General features: G+C 54.0%; 1 protein-coding gene across 5 annotated transcripts; it reads left to right on the top strand.

The window, feature by feature from the left end:
- Positions 1–13,142: 13,142 nt before the first annotated feature.
- Positions 13,143–19,142, top strand: MAPK15 (mitogen-activated protein kinase 15). Of its 5 annotated transcripts, none has more exons than XM_087864526.1 (14): positions 13,143–13,266; positions 14,421–14,519; positions 14,776–14,805; positions 14,915–15,005; positions 15,503–15,633; positions 15,721–15,884; positions 16,109–16,248; positions 16,993–17,050; positions 17,455–17,592; positions 17,732–17,837; positions 17,966–18,167; positions 18,261–18,394; positions 18,471–18,599; positions 18,731–18,994. In XM_087864526.1, the coding sequence occupies exons 1-14, from the start codon at positions 13,198–13,200 to the stop codon at positions 18,917–18,919; spliced, it is 1,680 nt and encodes a 559-aa protein (XP_087720652.1). In that variant the 5' UTR covers positions 13,143–13,197; the 3' UTR covers positions 18,920–18,994. The 5 variants fall into 5 exon arrangements, with proteins under 5 accessions (XP_087720652.1, XP_087720651.1, XP_087720649.1 ...); XM_087864525.1 differs by having other exon boundaries at positions 17,413–17,592; XM_087864523.1 differs by having other exon boundaries at positions 18,261–18,599; positions 18,731–19,142.
- Positions 19,143–20,041: the final 899 nt, after the last annotated feature.

Here is a 20,041-nt window from a genome sequence, read left to right as displayed (position 1 = left end):
ACCTGTTTGGGTCCTGTCGTCCTGCAGTCCGTCTTCTGTGCAGGCCTGTCCACGTTTGCTGGAGTGTGGAGAGACCTGAGAACTGTCCACTGGCGAGTCGGTGAGGAGCCCGCTGTAAGGAAACCCACATCTGTAGGAAGGCTTGTGTGGAGACCCGTCTCAGGAGGCTGATTTCAGAGCTGTGATAATTCCCTCGTCTCTCGGCTTGCTCTCTCGGCTGCACCCGCGTGGAACATGGGGCCGAGCCTCCTCAAATTAGGAGCACAGAAGAGGTATTTTCCTCATAGTAACAAACGTGGTTTATCAGTGAGAATAAAATGACACACTCAAGACCACGAGGGATCTCCACTTGGCGTTAAAATTCCGAGGCAATGTGGATTCATAAACTGAAGCAGCGTCAGACAACAGACTGTCGTCCTTAAATGATACGGTTTTGTGTCTTTTGGTTGTTTGAGGCGGCCCAACGCCCAGCCTGCAGCCGAGTGCGGGGCCTGAACTCAGACCCTGAGATCCAGACCTGAGCCAAGATGGAGAGTTGGAAGCCTAACCGACTGAGCCACCCCCGGGCCCCCATGTGTGTTTTGTTTTGTTTTGTGTTTAATACGAAATTGGTGCCTAACTTCTTACGGGAACTTGGGAAAAGACCAAGTAGACTCAGGGAAAATCGCGAGCGACCCCGCAGTGGGGGCTCCCCCGAGCCCAGGGAGAATGTTTGCTTCTACTCTCCAGGGCCTGGCGTTACCAACCAGGGTCCCTCTGCTCCCGGGACAGACGGCTGCGCTCTCCGTCTGGCCACCTTCAAGACCCGGCAGGGGCCACCGTCCCCATTCTCCAGATTGCTGGACAGGCCGCCCCTGCACACACCCCACCCACCCCCCGGGCTCCAGCGCCGCACACCGCCGTCGCGGGGGGAGAGGGGGTCTGGTTGGCCTCCGCCTTTTAATTTCTGGTGCGAGGTGAGGGACTCAGCGGCAGAGATGATTGGTTTAAGTCGTCCCAGCCTCCGGGATTTCGCGGTGCTTTGTCTTCGCCTTACGGCTCACAAACGCCTCCTCCCAGAGGTCCTGCGAGCGCTTTGTTCTCCTCTGCCTCCAGTTTTCTCGGGACTCCTTCTTCCCAATTCTGCAGTCTCGAAGCAAGGGTGGGAGAGCCACGTGGGAAGCCCCCGCCCGGCGCCCAGCCCTAGTGCCCCCGGGGTGCACCGGGGCGCACCCCAGCCCGGCGCGGCCCCAGCCTGGGTCCCGCCCTCACCACCTTCAAGCCACGCCCAGCCTGGCTCGGCTCCTTCCCGGCCGCCCCCCACCCGCGCCAGCCACTCCCCCTGCGCCTCTGCTCCCGCTGGAGTCGTGGCCTCGGTGTGCCCGGCTTCCCCGCAGACCGCCGCGGATTAGGGGAAGGCGGGGACCCTGATTTCCCTGCTTCCTGGCGCTTGCTCTGCGCCGCGGGCCTCGGGGCGCAAGCGTGACTCCAGGAGCAGCCCCTCTCCCCGGGAAGAAGAGAGTGCCTGGCTTGGAGGCCCGCGGAGATCACCCGCCACCCACACCCCCACCCCCGGGGGCCTTTCCTGTGCTGGGAAAGGGGTGTCTCACCAGGTCCCACCGCTGCCCACAGAGACAGAATTAACCCCTGAGGGCTCAGATTCAAAGCCAGGCCTTACCTATGACATTTCTCCCCACACTTGGGGTTCCTGCCCCCCTCCCTCCGTGAATAGGCTGGTGGTCTCTGTCCCTCCAGACTCAGGCTGGGGAGAGTCTGGGGTGAGGGGTCACTCACCTCCTGGCGGGAACACTGAGCTGGAAAGACACTAGGAGGAAGGGGGGTGAGCAGTCCGCTCAGCTTCTGACAAGGCTGCCCCTCCCCCACTCCTGGGCTCCCCCAGCTCTGTGCTGGGGGCTTGCCCTGGACCCCCGAGGGCAGTTCACACTACTCCTCAGGCTACTTACTACCCACTACACACACCCACATCCCCAACCCCCTAGTCAGGCCTCTTAAGGGCCCACTCTCCGACCCCATCTTGCTGTGCCTTCTGTCTTTCATGGCCCTCCCTACTCAGCTCCTGAGACTTGGGATGAGCCCTTCCCTCAGGAGTAGCTAGTGGGGTTGGGCTATGCTTGGCCCTGAGGTGAGCACTTCAGAAGCAGCGGCTTCTGCTCCCATTTCACAGATGGAGAAACTGAGGCACAGGGTGCCTTGTCCAAGGACCCCTGGAACCAGTAGGGCTGTGACTTGGACATTGGTGGGCCCTTCCCACCGTGTAGACTACCTCTTGTCAAGTCTTTCCCCATCTCTGCGCTGCGCCCAGACACCTTTATGGAACCTTACCCCACAGCGGCCTGAGGCCAGCACGTGGCGAGTGCCCACGACCCTTCTACCTGCCTAGCCCAACCGGACCTGGAGAATTGGGGGGTTCAGGTGATACCCAAGACCTGATCTTGAAGCTCAGCCCTGGGCGGGAGCCAGATAGTGAACAGTGGGCAGAGGCAGGAACCCTGGGGAGTCTGGTGGTCGGGATGCCCCCGCCCAGTACCTCGTCCCTTGATCAGAAGCACAGCGCTGATGGTGATCGCCACGGCCAAGGGGACGATGGGCAGGACTGTGAGCAAAGTCCAGGAGAGTCTGTCTATCCAGTGTGTCCTCTGGCTGGGGTCAAGCCCTGGGTGACCCAGGCCTGGCTGTTCTCTGGGCCCTGGGCGGGACCCAAATCTGGCCCCTTGCCTATATCCTAGTTTGGGTACTGCCTGCAGGCCTCCCCCCTCCCCACCCCGCCCCCCGCCCACATCCCCAGACCAGGGAGCTGGCTCTAGGCCGGGCAAGGGCCTCCCCTTCACAGCCAGGTACCTTGGAACCTGTGCCAGAGCCACACCAGGTTCACGGCCAGCCCCAGGTGGAATGCCCAGGTCCAGGCCACGATGTGCGTCAGCTCCCACAGCCACGGCTGCCCCTGCAGGAAGCACTCTGCCCTCCCTGACACACGGTGCAGTGAGGGCCCTGGGCCCTGCCAGCGCTTCTCAGGAGCAAAGACAGGCCGGAGCCAGTGGGAGCCCCTGGGTGTGTGCATGGAGCCCACGAAGGCCAGGTGGGGCTCCACGGTGATGCTGCGGTGGTGACCCAAGTCTCTGGCCTGCTCAGGGTTGTCAGGGTCACAGCTTTGGTGCAGGCTGATGAGCTTTGAAAGGCCTCGTTGGAGCCCAGGGCCTGTGGGCTTGGCTCCCTACTCCTCCCTGGAGGGGGTCAAGCCGGGAAGGCTGGGGTACGGCCCAGGTCAGCCTGCATGCCCCCCTCTCCAGGGGTGCTCACCTACCTCTGTTTGTGAGGAAGACGATGACAAACAGAGGGATGCCCAGTGTCCAGAGCCCCCCGCAGGCCCCGAGGGCAATGCCCACGCCCACCTCCATGGGCTGGCTCAGAGCTGCCCCTGCGAGACAGCTGTGAGCAGGATCCCAGCCAGGAGCACACCTCCTCCGGGACCCCCCCCCCCCCCGATCTCAGAGATGACCACATCTACACTCCCAGCGTGTTTTCCTGGAGTGACCTGGAGCACCTGAGTCCACAGCCCACGTCGGGAGCAGGAGAGAGGAGATGATGGCTTCAGAGATCCAGGTTCTAGAGGAGTGTAACAGGTCCATTCCCGCAGAGTGGAGAGGCTGTGCTTGAGACAGGGGTGGGCAGCAGGGGACACAGCCGTGCTACGGACTCAGACCTTGACACTGAGGGGTGAGGGTGGGGCCCACGCACCTGGACTGTGACCCGCAGGAAGGGGCGGGGCCCATGCACAAGTACTGTGACGGTCTGCAGTCTGGGAGGTGGGGACCCTGTGAACTTGGTCTCCTGAGTTACAAGGAGGCTGGTGATGGATGAAGCAGGGGGTTCTGACCACATTGTTTCAACCCAGGGACTTTGATCTGCCGCTTGCTCGCTGCCTGCCAACTGTGGGTCTTCTGGACAAGGGCTCCCTAAACTGCCATGTAGCAGTTAAAAATTAAATACACAGTCCACTTTTTAGCTAATGCATGATAAATACCCCAGCTGATAATGAGCTCAAAACAAAGCTGGGTGTTAGAACTGCATGCAACAAAATTTATTGTTGGCTAACAACCGATGAGAAAATGAAATCTTCTTGGCCAAATTTGTATCTGTGAGGTTATTTGGACAGGGTAAAGTCGGACTGCGTAGACATATGGCCCCAAGAGAAAACACATAATAGCAGCTTTAAAAATAACTAATGGGTGAATCAAATGCCTATTGAAAAATTGACTCGACAATTAAATGTAATGAAGTCCACTCTGCAGAATTCTTTTTTGCTGAAGTTCATGGATTTTGGTATAATTTTGCTTATGGGCTACATTCTCAGTGGCAGAATGGCAGGATCAAGACCTCCTCTAGCTTGGGGTTCGTGAGGGAAGGCAAGAAGAAGAGGGGCTGGCCTCTGTCCCCTGTCTTTGGTGCTCCAGCTGCGCCCTGTCCTCAGCAGCTGCGTGGGGCTGCTCCGCACTCTCCTGGGAAGAAGCTCTTGCTGACCGAGCTCACTAAGGGTCCTGTTGTCCCTCTCCTGGCCATGAGCTCTCCATCAGTGCGTCCAAGTCTCATTTCCTGCAGACTGGCCAACGAGCTACCAGTCCTCCCTCCATCTCCATCCACATGCCTTCTCCTCTTTGTCCTAGTGGACGTATCGCTTTTCAATCTGTATTTATATTTATTCTTGAGTATATTTGGGGAATGCTCCCGCTCATTCAGATTTGCCATTTCAGCCAAGTTATCAGATTGATTGATGTGAGGTTGTTCATAATACACTTTTTTTTTAAAGATTTTATTTATTTATTCAACAGAGATAGAGACAGCCAGCGAGAGAGGGAACACAAGCAGGGGAGTGGGAGAGGAAGAAGCAGGCTCATAGCGGAAGAGCCCGATGTGGGGCTCGAACCCAGAACGCCGGGATCACACCCTGAGCTGAAGGCAGACGCTTAACCGCTGTGCCACCCAGGCGCCCCCATAATACACTCTTGTTATCTTTTTAATGTTTGAAGAATCTGTAGGAATATACTGTCTTTCATTCCTGACATTGGTAATTTCTCTCTGAGTTTTAATCAGTTTAGTTAGATTTTATTCTATTTATTCAAAGGATCAGCTTTTAATTTTTATTTTTTAATTAATTTTTTTAAAAGATTTTATTTATTTGAGTGAGAGAACATGCATGTGAGAGAGTAGGAGCTGGGGGAGAGTCAGAGGGAGAGGAAGAAGCAGACTCTCTGATGGTCATGATTAGGGAGCCCAACTCGGGGCTCAGTCCAGGACTCTGGGATCATGACCTGAGCCTATGTCAGACGCTTCACGGACTGAGCCACCCAGGTGCTCCAAGAATCAGCTTTTAACTATTGTTTTTTTTCTCCTGCTTATACACTTTGCATTTTGATGATTCTTACTCTTGTCTTTACTTCATTCTTTCTACCTACTGTAGGTTTAATTTTGTCTTCTTTCTCTAGCATTTTAAGGTGAAAACTGAAATCTTTTGTCTTTTCTAATATAAGCGTTTACAACTGTAATTTCCCCTCTGAGCTTTGGCTGCACCCTGCACATTCCCACGTCATGTTTTCATTACCTTCCAGCTCAAATTTTTTTCTAATTTCCCTTGTAATTTCTTGTTCGACCCACTGTTTATTTATATGTGTGTTTAATCTCCAAATCTGTGGGGGTATTTTCCAAATATCTCTCTGATTTTTAATTCTAATTCAATTTTGTGGGATCCGAAAACATACTCTGTGTTATTTCAGTCCTTTAAAATTTGTTGATCTTTGTTTTATGGTACTTAGAATATGGTTTATGTTGGGTGACTTTCTTTTTTAAAAAGACTTTATTCATTTGAGAGAGAGAGAGAGACAGAGCACAAGCAGGGGGAGCAGCAAAGGGAGAAGGAGAAGCAGACCCCCCAGTGAGCTGGGGGCCTGGTGTGGAGCTTGATCCCAGGACCCTGAGATCATGACCTGAGCCGAAGGCAGATGCCCAACCATCTGAGCCACCCAGGTGCCCCATATCTTGGTGACTTTCATATACATTTGAAAAGAGTGTGTATTCTGATGGTGGTGGGGATTGTTCTATAAATGTTAATTAGGTGGGACTCGTGGGGGGCTCCGCCGGGTTAAGCGGGTTAAGCGTCTGCCTTCAGCTCAGGTCATGATCCCAGGGTCCTGGGGATTGAGTCCCGCATAGGACTCCCTGCTCAGCAGGGAGCCTGCTTCTCCCTCTCCCTCTGCCGCTCTCCCTGCTTGTGCTCTTTCTCTCTGCCAAATAAATATATAAAGTCTTTAAAAATAAATAAATAAATGTCAATGAGGTCAAGTTGGACAACAGTACTGCTCAGGTCTCTACATCTTTATTTTCTGCTTGCTTGCTCTACTAATTATTGAAAAAGGAGTGTAAATTCTTCAACTGATTTGATTATTTCTTCTTTCAGTTCTCTCAGGTTTTACTTTATGTATTTTGAGAATTTGTTATTAGGCGCATACACTCTCAGGACTATAGTATCTGCTTGATGACTTGACACTTGTATCATAATGAAGTGTCCCCTTTTCTCCTTGGTAGTATTCCATGTCCTAAAGTCTACTTTGTCTATTATTAACATAGCCGCTGAAGTTTTCTTGTGATACTATTTGCGTGATGTATCTTTTCCCATCTGTCTTAGCCTACTCAGGCTGCTATAACAGAATACCATAGACTGGGGGCTTATAAACAACAGAAATTTATTTCTCATGGTTCTGGAGGCTGAGAAGGCCAAGATTAAGGTGTCTGGCTGGCTCAGTCAGTAGAGCATGCAACTTTTGATCTTGGAGTCATGGGCTTGAGCTCCACGTTGGGAGGTGGAGTTTACTTTTTAAAAACAGTCCAAGATCAAGGAGCCAGAGTGGTTGCAATCTTTGTGGTTCATAGCCAGCTCCTGTCTGTGTTCTCACATGGTGAAAGGTTAGGGATTTCTCTGGTGCCTCTTTTATAAAATCATTAATTCCAGCATGGGGCTCTATTCTCATGACCCGAGCACCTCCTAAAAGCCCCACTTCTTAATACTATCACGGTAGGAGTTAATGTTTCAACATGCAAATGTGGGCAGGGGGGAACCAGTATTCAGACCATGGCATCATTTGTTTGCCTTTAACTTATGTATGTCTCTATAATTAAGGTGCATGTTTTGTAGATAGCATATTCTTGGATTTTGATTTTTAAAAAATAAAGGTTGTGTAATTGCTGCCTTTTAATTGGTGTAATGAGACCATTGACATTTAATGTAGTTATTGAGATGCTGGGGTTTAAGTGTACCATCTTACCGTTTGTTTTCTATTTGTCTTATCTGTTTCTTATTCTGTTTCTTTATTTTTCTGACTTCTTTCTGATTAACTGAGTAATTTTTAATATTTCATTTTATCTAGACTATGGGCTTATTAAAAATTATTTCATTTTATCTAGAATATGGGCTTATTAACTATGTCTCGTTTTTATTTTATTTATTTTTACTTTTATTTTACTTTTATTTTATCTATCTTTAGATAATATTGTCATTCTTCACATGTAATATAAGAACCTTACAATAGAATATTTCCATTTTCCTCCTTTGCATATTGGCATAATACATTTTACTTTTACAGGTTATAGACCTCACAATATATTGTCATTATATCTACTTTAAACAGTCAACTATCTTTTTAAAAATTATTTTTAATCATGGTAAGAAACACAACATAAGTGTTACCACCTTAACTATTTTACGTGTATAGTTCAGTAGTGTTAAATATATTTACATTGTTAGGTATAGTCACGTATTCACCGATCTCCTGAACTTTTTTATTTTGCAGTCTGAAACTTGATACACATTAAACAATAACTCCCCATTCTCTCTTCCCCACAGCCCCTGTTAATCACTATTCTACTTTCCATTTCTATGAATTTGACTACTTTAGATATTCATACAAGAAGAATCACACAGTATGTGTCTTTTTGTGACTGGTTTATTTCACTCAGCATAATGTCCACGTTCATCCATGTTGTAGCATGTAACAAGATTTCCTTCCATTTTGAGGATGAATAATATTCCATTGTATGTATGGACCACATTTTGTTTACCCACCCACCCACCAGTGGACATTTGCATTATCTCTACCTCTTGGATATTGTGAATAACGCTATGAACAAGGATGTGCGAATATCTCTTTGAGACCCTTTTTTCAATACTCTTTTGGTATATACTGATAAATGGGATTGTTGAAACATACGGTGATTCTAATTTTAATTTTTTAAGGAACCACCATACTGTTTTCCATATTGGCTACACCATTTTACAGTCCCACCAACAGTGTCCAAGGGCTCCAATTTTTCCACATTCTCACCAACACTTTTTTCCCCCATTTTTTTTGTTTGTTTGTTTGGATTGGGTTGGGTTTTTGTTTTTTGTTTCTTGAGGTTTTCTTGCCATCCTAATGGGCGTGAGGTGGTATCTCATTATGGTTGTGGTTGGATTTGAGATAGACTTTTGATCATATCATTGAGTTACCTGGTCTAGCTAGGGCAGTCAGCTATCTTTTAGTGAAATTTACTAGATAAGAAAAATGTCTTATATATTTAGCTACTATATCCCATTTCCAGGGTTCTTTATTTTTTTTTATGTCAACCCAGATTGTCATCCAGAATCATTTTTCTTCATCCAAGGAAAATTTCATTAATATTTTTTGTAGTTCAGGGACACCTGGGTGGCTTAGTCGGTTAAGCGTCTGCCTTCAGCTCAGCTTATGATCCCAGGGTCCTGGGGTCAAGTCCTGTGTAAGGCTCCCTGCTCAGTGGGGAGCCTGCTTCTCCCTCTGCCTGCCTCTCTCTCTCTCTCTGTCTCTGCCAAATAAGTAAAATCTTTAAAAAATATATGTTTTGTATACATATATTTTGTCTACAATGTTACATACTCTCAGCGTTTGTTTGTCTGAAAAAGTATTGTCTTCATTTTGGAAGGATATTTTCTCTGAGTATATAACTCTAGATTGGCAGTGTTTTTGTTTTGATTTGTATACTTTTGTTTTTGTTTCTAGCACATTAAGGATGTCCTAGCTTTGTCCTCTGCCTTGAAACTGTCTTCTGACAAGAATTCTGTGGTTATACTTATTTTTGTTCCTCCGTTTGTAAGTTTTTTTGGATAATTTTAGTATTTTTTTATCATTTTTTCAGCAATTTAGTTATCATGTGCTCATTATGGCTTCCTTTGTGTTTTTCCTACTTAGGTTTCATTTAAATTCCTGGATTTGAGAGTGTATTACTTTTCCTTCAAATTTGCAAAAATTTCAGCCATTACTCTCTCAAATATACTTTCTGCATCACTCATTTTATGTTGATACTGTCTCACAGGTTTTTAATTTCATTTTGGTTTTTTTCCTGTTTCAATTTGGATAGTTCCTGTTGCTGTATCTTCAAGTTCACTGACATCCCTTCTGATGCTAAGTCCATCAAATGAGTTTTGACTTCACATACTTTATTTTTCAGCTCTAGAAATTCCATTGGGTTCTTCTTTATAACTTCTCATCTCATCATATTCATATTTTTCTTTAAATCCATGAGCATACTTATAACAGCTGTTTCTTAAAGTCATTGCCAATTGTGTCGTCTCTGTCATTTACAGGTCTAGTTCTATCAACTGATTTGTTTTCTGGATATGGGTCATGTGTTCCTGCTTTCTCACAAGCCTTGTAACTTTTTTATTGAGGTGAAATTCACATAAAATTAACTACAATAAAGCATCCCTTCAGTGGCATTTGGCACATTCCCAGTGTTATGTAACCACTACCTCACGCTAGTTACAGCACAGGCTCACCATGTTGTAACAAGTAGCGTGCACTTCAGCCGTTTTTGCGGCCGAATTATATTCTGTATGGATAGACCACATTTGGTTTATCCATTCATCAATTGGTGGACATTTGGGTTGTTTCCACTTTTTGGCTTCTGTGAATGTTATGAATGCTTGTATGCAAGTATTTGTTTGAATACCTGTTCTCTATTCTTTTGGGCACATACCAGCAGTGAAATTTCTGGATTGTATGCTAATTCTATGTTTAACATTTTGAGGAACTGCCAAACTGTTTTCTGCAGCAGCTGTACCATTTTACATGCCCACAAGGAATCAATGAGAGTTCAAATTTCTCTCCAACCTTGTGAAGACTTGGCTATTATTATTATTATTATTATTATTATTATTATTATTATTGCAGTCATCCTAGTGAATGTGGAGTAGTATCTGTAGAGGCTGCTTTTAGGCCACAGGCTTGAGCACTGGAAACTTGAGTGAGATAACAGGGCCCACTGCGACCACGGGGCTGAATGCAAACAGGCTCATTAGGTGACCTACCTCAAAATAGCCATAGGCTCTAGCCCTGACCAATGGGCCACTGACAACCAGGAACATGTACCAAAAAAGAAAATTCCATATGTTCCTGTACCCCCTCACTCCCCTGCAGTAAATACAGCACCCCCACTCTCCCACCCGCCTCCTGGCAGATGGTGTCTCCTTTGCTGTCCTGCCCGCTGCTCTTTTGTGGTATATTCAATAGACTTCTATCTCCTTTGTTCTGTTTTTGGTGAATTCTTTCCCCGCCCACACCACCGGCCTCCACCTGATCGGGTCACCTGACAGTATCTCCTGTATCTTTGGTTGCATTTCCCTGATGATAACGATGTGCATCTCTTCATGTGCTGTTGACCGTTTGTGTATCTTTTCTGGAGCTGTGTCTATTCAAATTCTTTGCCCATATTTTTAACTGGGTAAATCTAGTAACTTTTTTTTTTTTTAAGTAGGCTCCTCGCCCAGCGTGGAGCCCAGTGCAGGGCTTGAACTCACAAACCTGAGATCAAGACCTGGGCTGAAATCAAGAGTTGGAAGCTTAACCTACTGAGCCACCCAGGGGCCCCAAATCCAGTAACTTTTTATTACATTCTGGATGCTGGGTATTTTGAATTTTGTGTGATTGAGTGTTGTTTTGTTGGCGTTTCCCTTGAAAGAGTGTTGAAGTTTTTCGCCTGGCAGTCAAGCTATGTTTGTAGCATCTTGTTCCTTTTAAGGCTTGTTCTCCACACTCGTGATGGGTGTGGAGTAAGCTTTGGTCTAGAGCTAGCTTAGTCACTTTATTGAGATGTGACATGTCTGGGGTCTCTCCTGAATGCTATGGTGTGCACTTGGCTCCTCGGCACTTAATGACCCCCCTACTGAAGTGAAATCTGGAAATTATTCAGCAACACCATCCCCCACCCCCTGCCACCAAGTTGTTCTTTTTATGGACTCGCTGCCAGCAGGCCAGGTCCGAGAACCCAGGGGGTCCCACAGGACCAGCCAAGATGGTCCTTGGCTTCATGGAGGATAGAAATCAACCATGAGCCAGCAGGAAGCGAGAGCAGAGATTATTGAAGATATAGAGAGAGCAGATACAGACAGAGCATCTGAGAGACTCCGGAAGGAAAGGAACATGAGTCTGGTCTTTGGGGAATGGGGTGTTTATCGAGGATGGTGGTCTGGTGTACTTGTCCCCTCAGGCATCCAGGAGCTCTCATCACAGATGAGAGCTCAGGTGTTATTCCTGGGAGCCAGGAGGTGTGGAGCACTGGTGGTCTGGAATATGCATATGATGACTTGTCTGGTCATTCTTACCTGGTCCTTCCTTAGACGCTATCTGTTCTAGAGAAATCATTAACTCCTTGTCTCTTACAAGGAGGACATACACTACGTGTATTCCGAGGCCTGTGTGAAGTGGTGGTGCAGGTCCTAGCAAGAATTGAAGCAGGAAAAGGAGTAAAAAGCAGATTTTTACGGATCTTCGAGTTTCTCTGTCTCGGACCAGTGGAAATTTCCCCCCACCCGTCCCTGACACATTGCTGGCACTGGAGTCTAGAGGTTGTTTGTTCCTGGTTTCCTGCACTGCTTGTTGTCCAATTTGCAGAAAGTTGTTTCGAGTATTTTGTCCAGTTTTCCAACTGTTTACTGGGGGATGGCATCATGTCCAGGGCACCCCTGGATGCTCTCTGGGGACCAGAAGACCAGTCTCTCCCACCTGGCTTCTCTCCCTTGCTTATTCTGCACGACCTCCAACTTTATATCGAGATACAACCACGTATTTAGTGTATGATTTAATTAACTTAGACAGAAGTATACACCCTTGAAAGCTTCCCCGCAATTAAACATTTCTATTACCTCTGAAAATTCCAATGCCTCTCTCCCTCTGCTCCCCCCAGCGGCCGTCCCTGGACTGTAAGTAGCATTTTCTACAGTTCCATATAAATGGGTTCATACAGTGTATTCTTTTAAGGAGGGGTCTGACTTAGCATAATGATTTTGAGATCCATTCATGTGGTGTATTTCTGTAGTTTCTTTCCTTTTTGCTGAGCAACGTGCCATTGGACGCCTAGGCCACGTTTCGTTTATCCGTTCCTCTGTGTCAAATGTTGGAAGTGGCATTGGAGTCGTTTCCAGTTTGGGGCTCCTGGAAGCAAAGCTGCTATGAACATTCGTGTATGATTCTTTGTGTGGACCTGTTTTCATTTCTCTTGAGTAACTCTCCAGCTCAAGAATGCCTGGGTCATGGTAAATTTCTGTTCAAGAAACTGCCGGACTGTTTTCCAAAGAGGGTGTAGCATTTTACGCTCCCACCAACAGTGTGTGCAAACTCGCCTCCTGCCGGCCCGCCCTGGGCTGCTAGGGAGACGCCCCCGCCCTGAGAGCCCACCCCCCAGCTCCTGGGGCGCCTCGACACCTGCTCGCCCTGGCGCTTGCCCCCGCAGGGGACGGCCCGGCCCCCGCCCCAGCCCGCTCGGTAGTGGGGGGCGGTCTGCGAGCACCGCCCTGACCGCCGGCACCACATCGGCGGAGCGGGGAGGCAGCGGGAAGAGCACCCCGGCCGAGGGCACCCGGCGGACACACGCGCCGCGCCTGCAGCCTGGCTCCAGAGGCCCGGGCCCCGCTGGGGGGGCGGGATAGGCGGGGCGGTGGGAGGGGCGGGGCCTGGAGCCGAGTGGGTGGGGCGCTGCCGGGGGCGAGGCGGCGGGGTGGGGCTTGGGCCTCACACCCCGCCCGACACCGGCGCCGCGCAGGCGCGCGGGGGAGAGGGTGGGCGGCCCAGTCTCCCAGGCAACCGGGTTCAACAGTCCCAGCCCAGCGGCCGTGTGGAGGCCTCTCGTTGCCCGCCCGCCGGCATGTGCGCCGCGGAGGTGGACCAGCACGTAGCCCAGCGATACCTGCTTAAGCGGCGGCTGGGGAAGGGGGTGAGCCCGGCCACCTGCAGGGCGGGGGCAGGTCCAATGGGAGGTCTGTTCTGTCCGACACTGCCTGGGGTCCAGGGCTCAAGACCTGTTTCCTCCACGGACTGGACGGTGGCCTTGGGCAAGCCCCCCAGTCCCTCGGGCCTCAGCGTCCTGCGCAGGGCTCTAACAGCGCCTACTCCAAGGAAGCCTGTCGCCTGGCTCTGGGCCCACAGTGGTCTCAGGCCGGTGGGATCCCGGACAAATCCCCTCCCCGGCCCCCACCCGGCGTCCCCTGCTCCCAGCTGCCTCTTCTGGTGCCCATACGACACTCTAAGGAGGCCGGGCCCACACTCCAGTGGCTGAGGGCGATGGGCGGATCCCAAGCCTGGCCCAGGAAGGGCCTGAGTGGGTAAATGGGCATGAAGCGAGAGCCAGAACCTTGTGTGAGCAAATGTGCATGTGGGATTTTAAGAGTGTATGTGAGGGTGTGTGACCGTGTGGGTGTGTCATGGGGGAGGAAAGAAAGACTCTTCCAAACAGTGCAGACAGCAAACGCAAAGGCCCTGAGGCAAGGACCTGCTGGCTGTGGGGAAAGATCAGAGTTTGTGTGAAGGGGGTAGGAGTGACTAGGAGGAGGGCTCCGATCTCCTGCGGGTTTGGGAAGCTGCAAGGGCTTCTAGTGAGCATGACGCAGAGGGTGGTAGCAGGCTTTGGTGCCACAAGACTCGCCCTGCTCTGTAGAGGAGGGACGGTGGATGTGCGAGAGGCAAGAGGCTCAGACGGTGGGGCAGCAGAGATGGTAGCAAGTGGTCAGATCCTAACGAATTCGGAATGTGGAGCCAACAGGATTTGCTGATAGGCTGGAGGGGGGATGTGGAAGACGGGAGCGGTGCCCAGAACAGGCTTCATCTCCCACCCAGACTCTCCCATCTGTGACCTTATTTCCTCCTGGGGCCTTGCTTCCCATCACCCTTCTCTGGAAGACGCCGGGGGCCTGGGCAACAGACTGAGCAGCCTGCAGCTGCAGGGACCTCCTCACCCAGAGCCGCAGCCCCTCCCCACACCCTCATTCCTTCCCAGGAGCCAGAGCAGGCACCACGAGCAGTCCAGTGGGCAGGGGAGGGCTGGGCGGGAGGCCGGCCCTGCGCCCAGCAAGCTGACGACCCTTCTCGCAGGCCTACGGCATTGTGTGGAAGGCAGTGGACAGGAGGACTGGTGAGGTCGTGGCCATCAAGAAGATCTTCGATGCCTTTAGAGATGAGACGGATGCCCAGGTGAGTGAGTGGAGAAGAGGTGTGAGAGGGGCCAGGGCAGGGGTGTGGGGCTGACTCCTGCTGCCTGGTGCCTGGAAGCTCTGGTGTTACTCTGAAAGCCGTTCCCAGAAGGGTTCTGTCATTGCTCAGAGCACCGTCTGCTCTGTGACCCTATAGTCCAGTGGATGTGGGTGACAAGCATCAATCCCTACGCACCCTTTCACGAAGCGGGCTTCCTTCCTCCCCCACACCCACACATGTTTCCGTCTCATTCCAGAGAACGTTCCGGGAAGTCATGCTGCTCCAGGTGAGTGGCCAGGGCTATCTGACCACCTCCCCAGGTGCAGTTTCTCCAAACAAGGGGGGAGGCCCAGACCTTGCCCCTCAAAGCACACAGCCCCTGGCTCTCTCCTTAGGAACTTGGGGACCATCCCAACATCATCCGCCTCCTGGATGTGATCCGGGCGGAGAATGACAGGGACATTTACCTGGTGTTTGAGTCTATGGGTGAGTGAGGCCTTGCTCAGTCCTGGTGCAGGACCCTCCGGTGGCCTGCCTCCCTTGTATGGCCCTCTGCTGCTGGGGTCGCCACAGCGGCCAGCCCTCAGCTAGGGCGGTTCCTCGGTGCGCAAGGACAAACAGCGGGCGTGTGTCCGCCCCGGGGCCTAGCAGTGACCACCTTGAGCCCACCTCCACAAGGCTCCTGCTTTCTCCACTGTTCACAGCTGTATTTTCCTTTTTTTACCCATTTTATAAAACAAGGCAACAGGAAATAAAGTATTAAAAATAATCCCACAGACTTTTACTACCGTACCAACAAAGGCAGCAAGCAGGCCTGAGAAGCCTGCTGGGACCACTGGGAAGTGTGTGTGCCCAGGACAGGGTCAGGGACAGGGCTTCGAGGGCGGCCAGTGGGACCTGGGCACTGCAGCCACCGAAGGGCTCCAAAGCGGGACCCCAAGCCCTCTGCCCAGGCCCCCAGGCTGACTCCCATGCTCCCCTAGACACTGACCTGAACGCCGTCATCTGCAAGGGCAAGCTGCTGAGGGACATCCACAAACGCTACATCATCTACCAGCTCCTACGGGCCACCAAGTTCATCCACTCAGGATGTGTCATCCACCGGGACCAGAAGGTGCCGCCCATACTCCATTCGTGGGCCCTGTCCCCCCACTGTGGGGACCCACACCTGAGAGCCCTCAGTCCACCTCCTTTCCTGCAGCCATCCAACATTCTCCTGGACTCCAGCTGCTTGGTGAAGCTCTGTGACTTTGGTCTTGCCCGCTCCCTCAGTGGCCTCCCTGAGGGGCCTGAGGGCCAGGCCCTGACAGATTACGTGGCCACACGCTGGTACCGGGCTCCCGAGGTGCTGCTGTCCTCCAGCTGGTAAGAGCCCCACTCCCCCCTCAACCCTCCCCTCCCCCTCTGCCCAACACCCCCCCCCATAACCTCTTGCTCAGCCAAGGCCCCCAGGCCTTCTTGTGCCCCCACGTGCATCCTCACTGGCTCCCTTCTAGTACCCCAGACCCTGCCCCCTTGAATGTCTCTCTTCCTCCTTCCACCTCTGCCTCAAGTGTCCCCCACCATGCCTCCACCCCTTTTTGCCCCAGGTACACCCCTGGGGTGGACATGTGGAGTCTGGGCTGCATCCTGGGGGAGATGCTTCGGGGGAGGCCCCTGTTCCCCGGCACATCCACGCTGCACCAGCTGGAGCTGATCCTGGAGACCATCCCACCGCCATCCAAGGAGGGTTAGTGTGTGCAGGGACCTGCTGGGCATCAGGGAGTCTGAGGGTCAGTGCACACAGTTGTACGGGGACAGCTCATGACAGGCCAGGACTGGTGGGAAGGAGGCTGGGGATGAGGGCGAGGGGGAAGGGTCCAGAGCCTCAGAAAGACTGGAAAGGGCAGGCCCTACATATGATAGGCCCAGGGAGGAGCTACGGGTCCTTGAGGGCCAAGTAGTGTCCATTGCTGGGTGACCCAGTGCTGGGTGGGTCAGGACAAGAGCAGGACAAGACCTGGGACTGGCGGGAGCAGGTCCAGCAGCTGTGCTGGGAGTGGGGCTGCAGAGATGGGGGAAGAGGTGGAAGAAGATAGCCATGGGGGTAGGTAGTCTAGGGAGTCCTTCCTCTTCCCTGGGGGAAGGAGCAGGGCAAAAGTGAGGGGAAGGACCAGGTGGGGGGAGCCCTACTGTCATCCCGGGTGGAGGGGGAAGGGACTCTTCCAGGGAGGTGGGGATGCCCAGACGTGGAGTGCGTGTGCGAGAGTGGGAGTGGAAGAGTGTGCCAGGGCAGGCACACGTGCACATACGCACACATAGCACACATCCAGGTAGTCAAGCTTGGAGTCCTGCCAGACGGCCCAAGCCCTGCAGAGAGACAGGCACTCCACAGGGCAGGAGGAGACGAGGACGTAGCCCAGACCTACCCGAGCTGCCCCGCTGGACCAGGCTCTCCCCATCACACACCTCCTTCCGTCCACCCACCCTACAGACCTCCTGGCTCTTGGCTCAAGCTACAGTGCCTCGATCCTGCCCTGCCTGGGGTCCCGGTGAGTGGGGCTGCTTAGGAGCCTGGCTCTGGCACTCTTCCTGTCAACTTGCTGGCCGGTCTGCCAGTCCAGACCTGGGCCCTGGTCTTCCGATGACGGTCCCAAACCCAGCAATTTGATGACGCTAAAAATACGGAATCTCCAGCGTCACCCAGCATGGCCTGAGGTGTGGGAGGCCCACAGGAACCGAGCAGGGCACGGAGAGGAAAGGACCAGAAGGCAAGGCAGGGAGGGGTCTGGCCACCCTCCCAGGCTACCTGAGTGTGTTGCATGGGGAGGGGAGAGGCACCGAGACAGCTAAGTAGTGCTGGGCTGAGGGTCAGGGTGGGAAGCAGAGCTGCCACAGATAAGGATGTGGGGAGGGCCCCCGACCTGGACAGGGGACAAAACGCAGGCGCCCGCAGGCCACGGCAGACGCTGGACACCCTCCTGCCGTCAGACACACCCCCGGAGGCCTTGGATCTCCTCAGGAGGCTCCTGGTATTTGCCCCGGACAAGCGGCTTAGCGCGGCCCAGGCACTGCAGCACCCCTACGTGCAGAGGTAGGGCGGGGTCCCGTGGACCAGCTCCTCCCCTGCTGGGGCCGGGTGTTGGGTCGCAGCTCTGGGCTCGGTCGGAGAGGCCCGCTGGACCGCAGCCGAGTCTCGCTTCTCCCACACCCGCCTCGACGGCTCCCCGCAGGTTCCACTGCCCGGCCCGTGAGTGGGCACTGGATTCGGCTGTGCAGCTCCCGGTGCTTGAAGGGGTTCAGCTCTCAGCCCCCGAGTATCGCAGCCGCATCTACCAGGTGCTCCGGCGGCGACCACCGCCGTCCCCCACCCACGCTCACCCTCGACCCCTCCCACTGCCTCAGCGACCCCCAGGACCCTCTACACCCGCACCCGTGAGCCTCTGAGCGCCCCTCCCTTTCCGCAGATGGTCCTGGAGCGCAGGGGCAACAGCCGCGTCCCCAGAGAGAAGGGCCTGGGGGGCACAGCCCCCGGGGCACAGCCCAGTGCCCCCCGGCCCCAGGCGCCCCTGCTCAAATCCAGAGTCGTCCCGCAGCCGGCCCCGGGCTCGCCCCCGCAGAACTCCGGACGCAGACCTCCGAGCAGCCCCGGTCACCAGCGCGCGCACGGTGTGTGAGCTCCGACGGCCGCCCCTTCTGGGTGGAGCCACCGAGCGTCCGCCGCGCGGGACTAACCCCGGGGTTGATCTTGCGACCCCACAGGCGTGGCCTGCGGAGCCAAGAACCTTCCGCGGCAGAGCTCGGCCCCCCTGCTCCAGCCTCCACCCCCAGGAGGTCTCGGGAGAGGGGAGAGGCCCCCTGGGGCGACGGCGGAGGCCCCCTCGGCACCCTCGTGGGTAGGTCGGCCCGGGCGCGTCCCTCTCACTCCTTTCCGCGGGCCCGGCAGTGACCCCGTGACGCGCCCCTTCCCAGGTGAAGCCCAGCGGGAAGGGGCCGGCGCCCTCCCTGGTCTCCCAGGCCGCCGCCCAGGTGGCCATCCAGGCCCTCATCCGGAGCGACTGGAATCCGGGCCGTGGGGTGAGGGCGACCGGCGCGCGACGGGTGAGCTCGCCCGGATCCCCGGCTCTCGGCTCCCTTGCCATCCTCCCCGCCCCCTCCGCCGCTGGGTTCGCGCGGGGCAGGGCCCCCACCCGGGCCGCCCCTTACGCGGCCCCTCGACTGACCGTGTGCAGGTCCCTCGCGGGCTTCCTGCGGATGCCCGGCCCGCGCCCCGGCCGGGCAGGAGGATGTTCAACGCCTCGACCTCGCAGGGGGCCCAGGGCGCCGCAAGGGCTGCTCTCGGGGGCTACTCTCAAGCCTACGGGACCGTCTGTCACTCGGCGCTGGGCCACCTGCCCCTGCTCCCGGGGCCCCGCGCATAAGCTGCCCTACCCGCCTTCAACCCAGCTCTTCTGCTCAGCCCTCGCCCCTCTCCCAGCCCCGGATTTGCCCCCAAGTTCCCCATGCTCTTCACCCCCCTTCTACCTGCTCCCCCTTTTGCCTGGCTATATTCTTGAGATCCCGGGAGCCTGTGCAGGCCTCTCTGGGGGAGTAAATGAGGTTCCCACCCATCCCCAATCACTTCCTCCAATAAAGTCTTGTCCATCCCCAGCCTGCCTGCCTATCTTCTATTCCCAGTGAGGGACTCCCTCTGAGGCCACACCACCCCTTGCCTGGAGCCCACCCCCTTCAGAGGACCCCCGTGTCGAGTACAGAGCCCATGAGAAGCTGCGTGGACCCTTTCTGCTGTCCCTGTGTGGCTCCTGTCTGACCAGTGCCCAGTGCTTTCCCTGGAGGCTTTCAGTGCTAATGCCTGGCCTGGGGGCTCCTCGGGGCTAGCTTCCCCTCCTCTCCACAAGGGTTCCGGAGCCTGCCTGGTGCAGGAGCACCATCAGAGGGACAAGGCTGTCCCCCAAGGGGCTCCAGGGGTGGGCAGGGACTTGTGCACCTGTTGCCTCAGTGTGGTCATCACATGACATCATTTGTGACGCTGAGCCAGAGTAAAAGTGTAAGAGATGATGGGCCCCAGGGCACAGCCCCTGACTGTGGTCACTGTGCTCCCGGCCGCCAACCGTGACTGGCAGCTGGTCTGTCCTGATAGGGGGTGGGTCCAGGGGGGTAGGAGCTGAAGAGATCCAAGGGCCCCACAGGCACCTGTCTCATGGTTTCCAGGTGTGCCTTGCACCACACCTGACCCTGGGCAGGGGCTGGAACACGCAGGCCGCTTCCCAGCTGCGGGGCTGGAGCTCAGCGTCTGAAGGATGTGGCCTGTGCCGTGTTGGGGGCTGGGCTGCCGGGAGCAGGAACTCTGCTCACCTGTAAAGCTGCTGGCTGCTAGGAGAGGCACAGGTGGGAAGGGCAGGGAGAGCTGGGCAGAGGGTGGGCCCAGACCCGGTGGCTGCGAGAGAGATGGAGAAAGCAGAAGAGAACTGGGAGGAGGCCCAGAAAGGAGGCAAGAGGAAATGCCCCAATCCTGGCTTGGAGGTGAGCCAGTCAGGAGACTG

This window comes from Ursus americanus, chromosome 9, assembly GCF_024610735.1.
Source record: "Ursus americanus isolate L20-20 chromosome 9, mUrsAme1.1.p, whole genome shotgun sequence".
Taxonomy (NCBI): domain Eukaryota; kingdom Metazoa; phylum Chordata; class Mammalia; order Carnivora; family Ursidae; genus Ursus; species Ursus americanus.
This window is presented reverse-complemented; position numbering and strand designations above follow the sequence as displayed.

Excerpts from the sequence above, each read along its gene's own strand:
- MAPK15 (XM_087864522.1), top strand. The coding sequence starts at position 13,198 with ATGTGCGCCGCGGAGGTGGACCAGCACGTAGCCCAGCGATACCTGCTT. Across the intron at positions 14,520-14,775 it reads GAGATGAGACGGATGCCCAG|AGAACGTTCCGGGAAGTCAT; the intron begins GTGAGTGAGTGG and ends GTCTCATTCCAG. Across the intron at positions 18,168-18,260 it reads CGGTCACCAGCGCGCGCACG|GCGTGGCCTGCGGAGCCAAG; the intron begins GTGTGTGAGCTC and ends GCGACCCCACAG.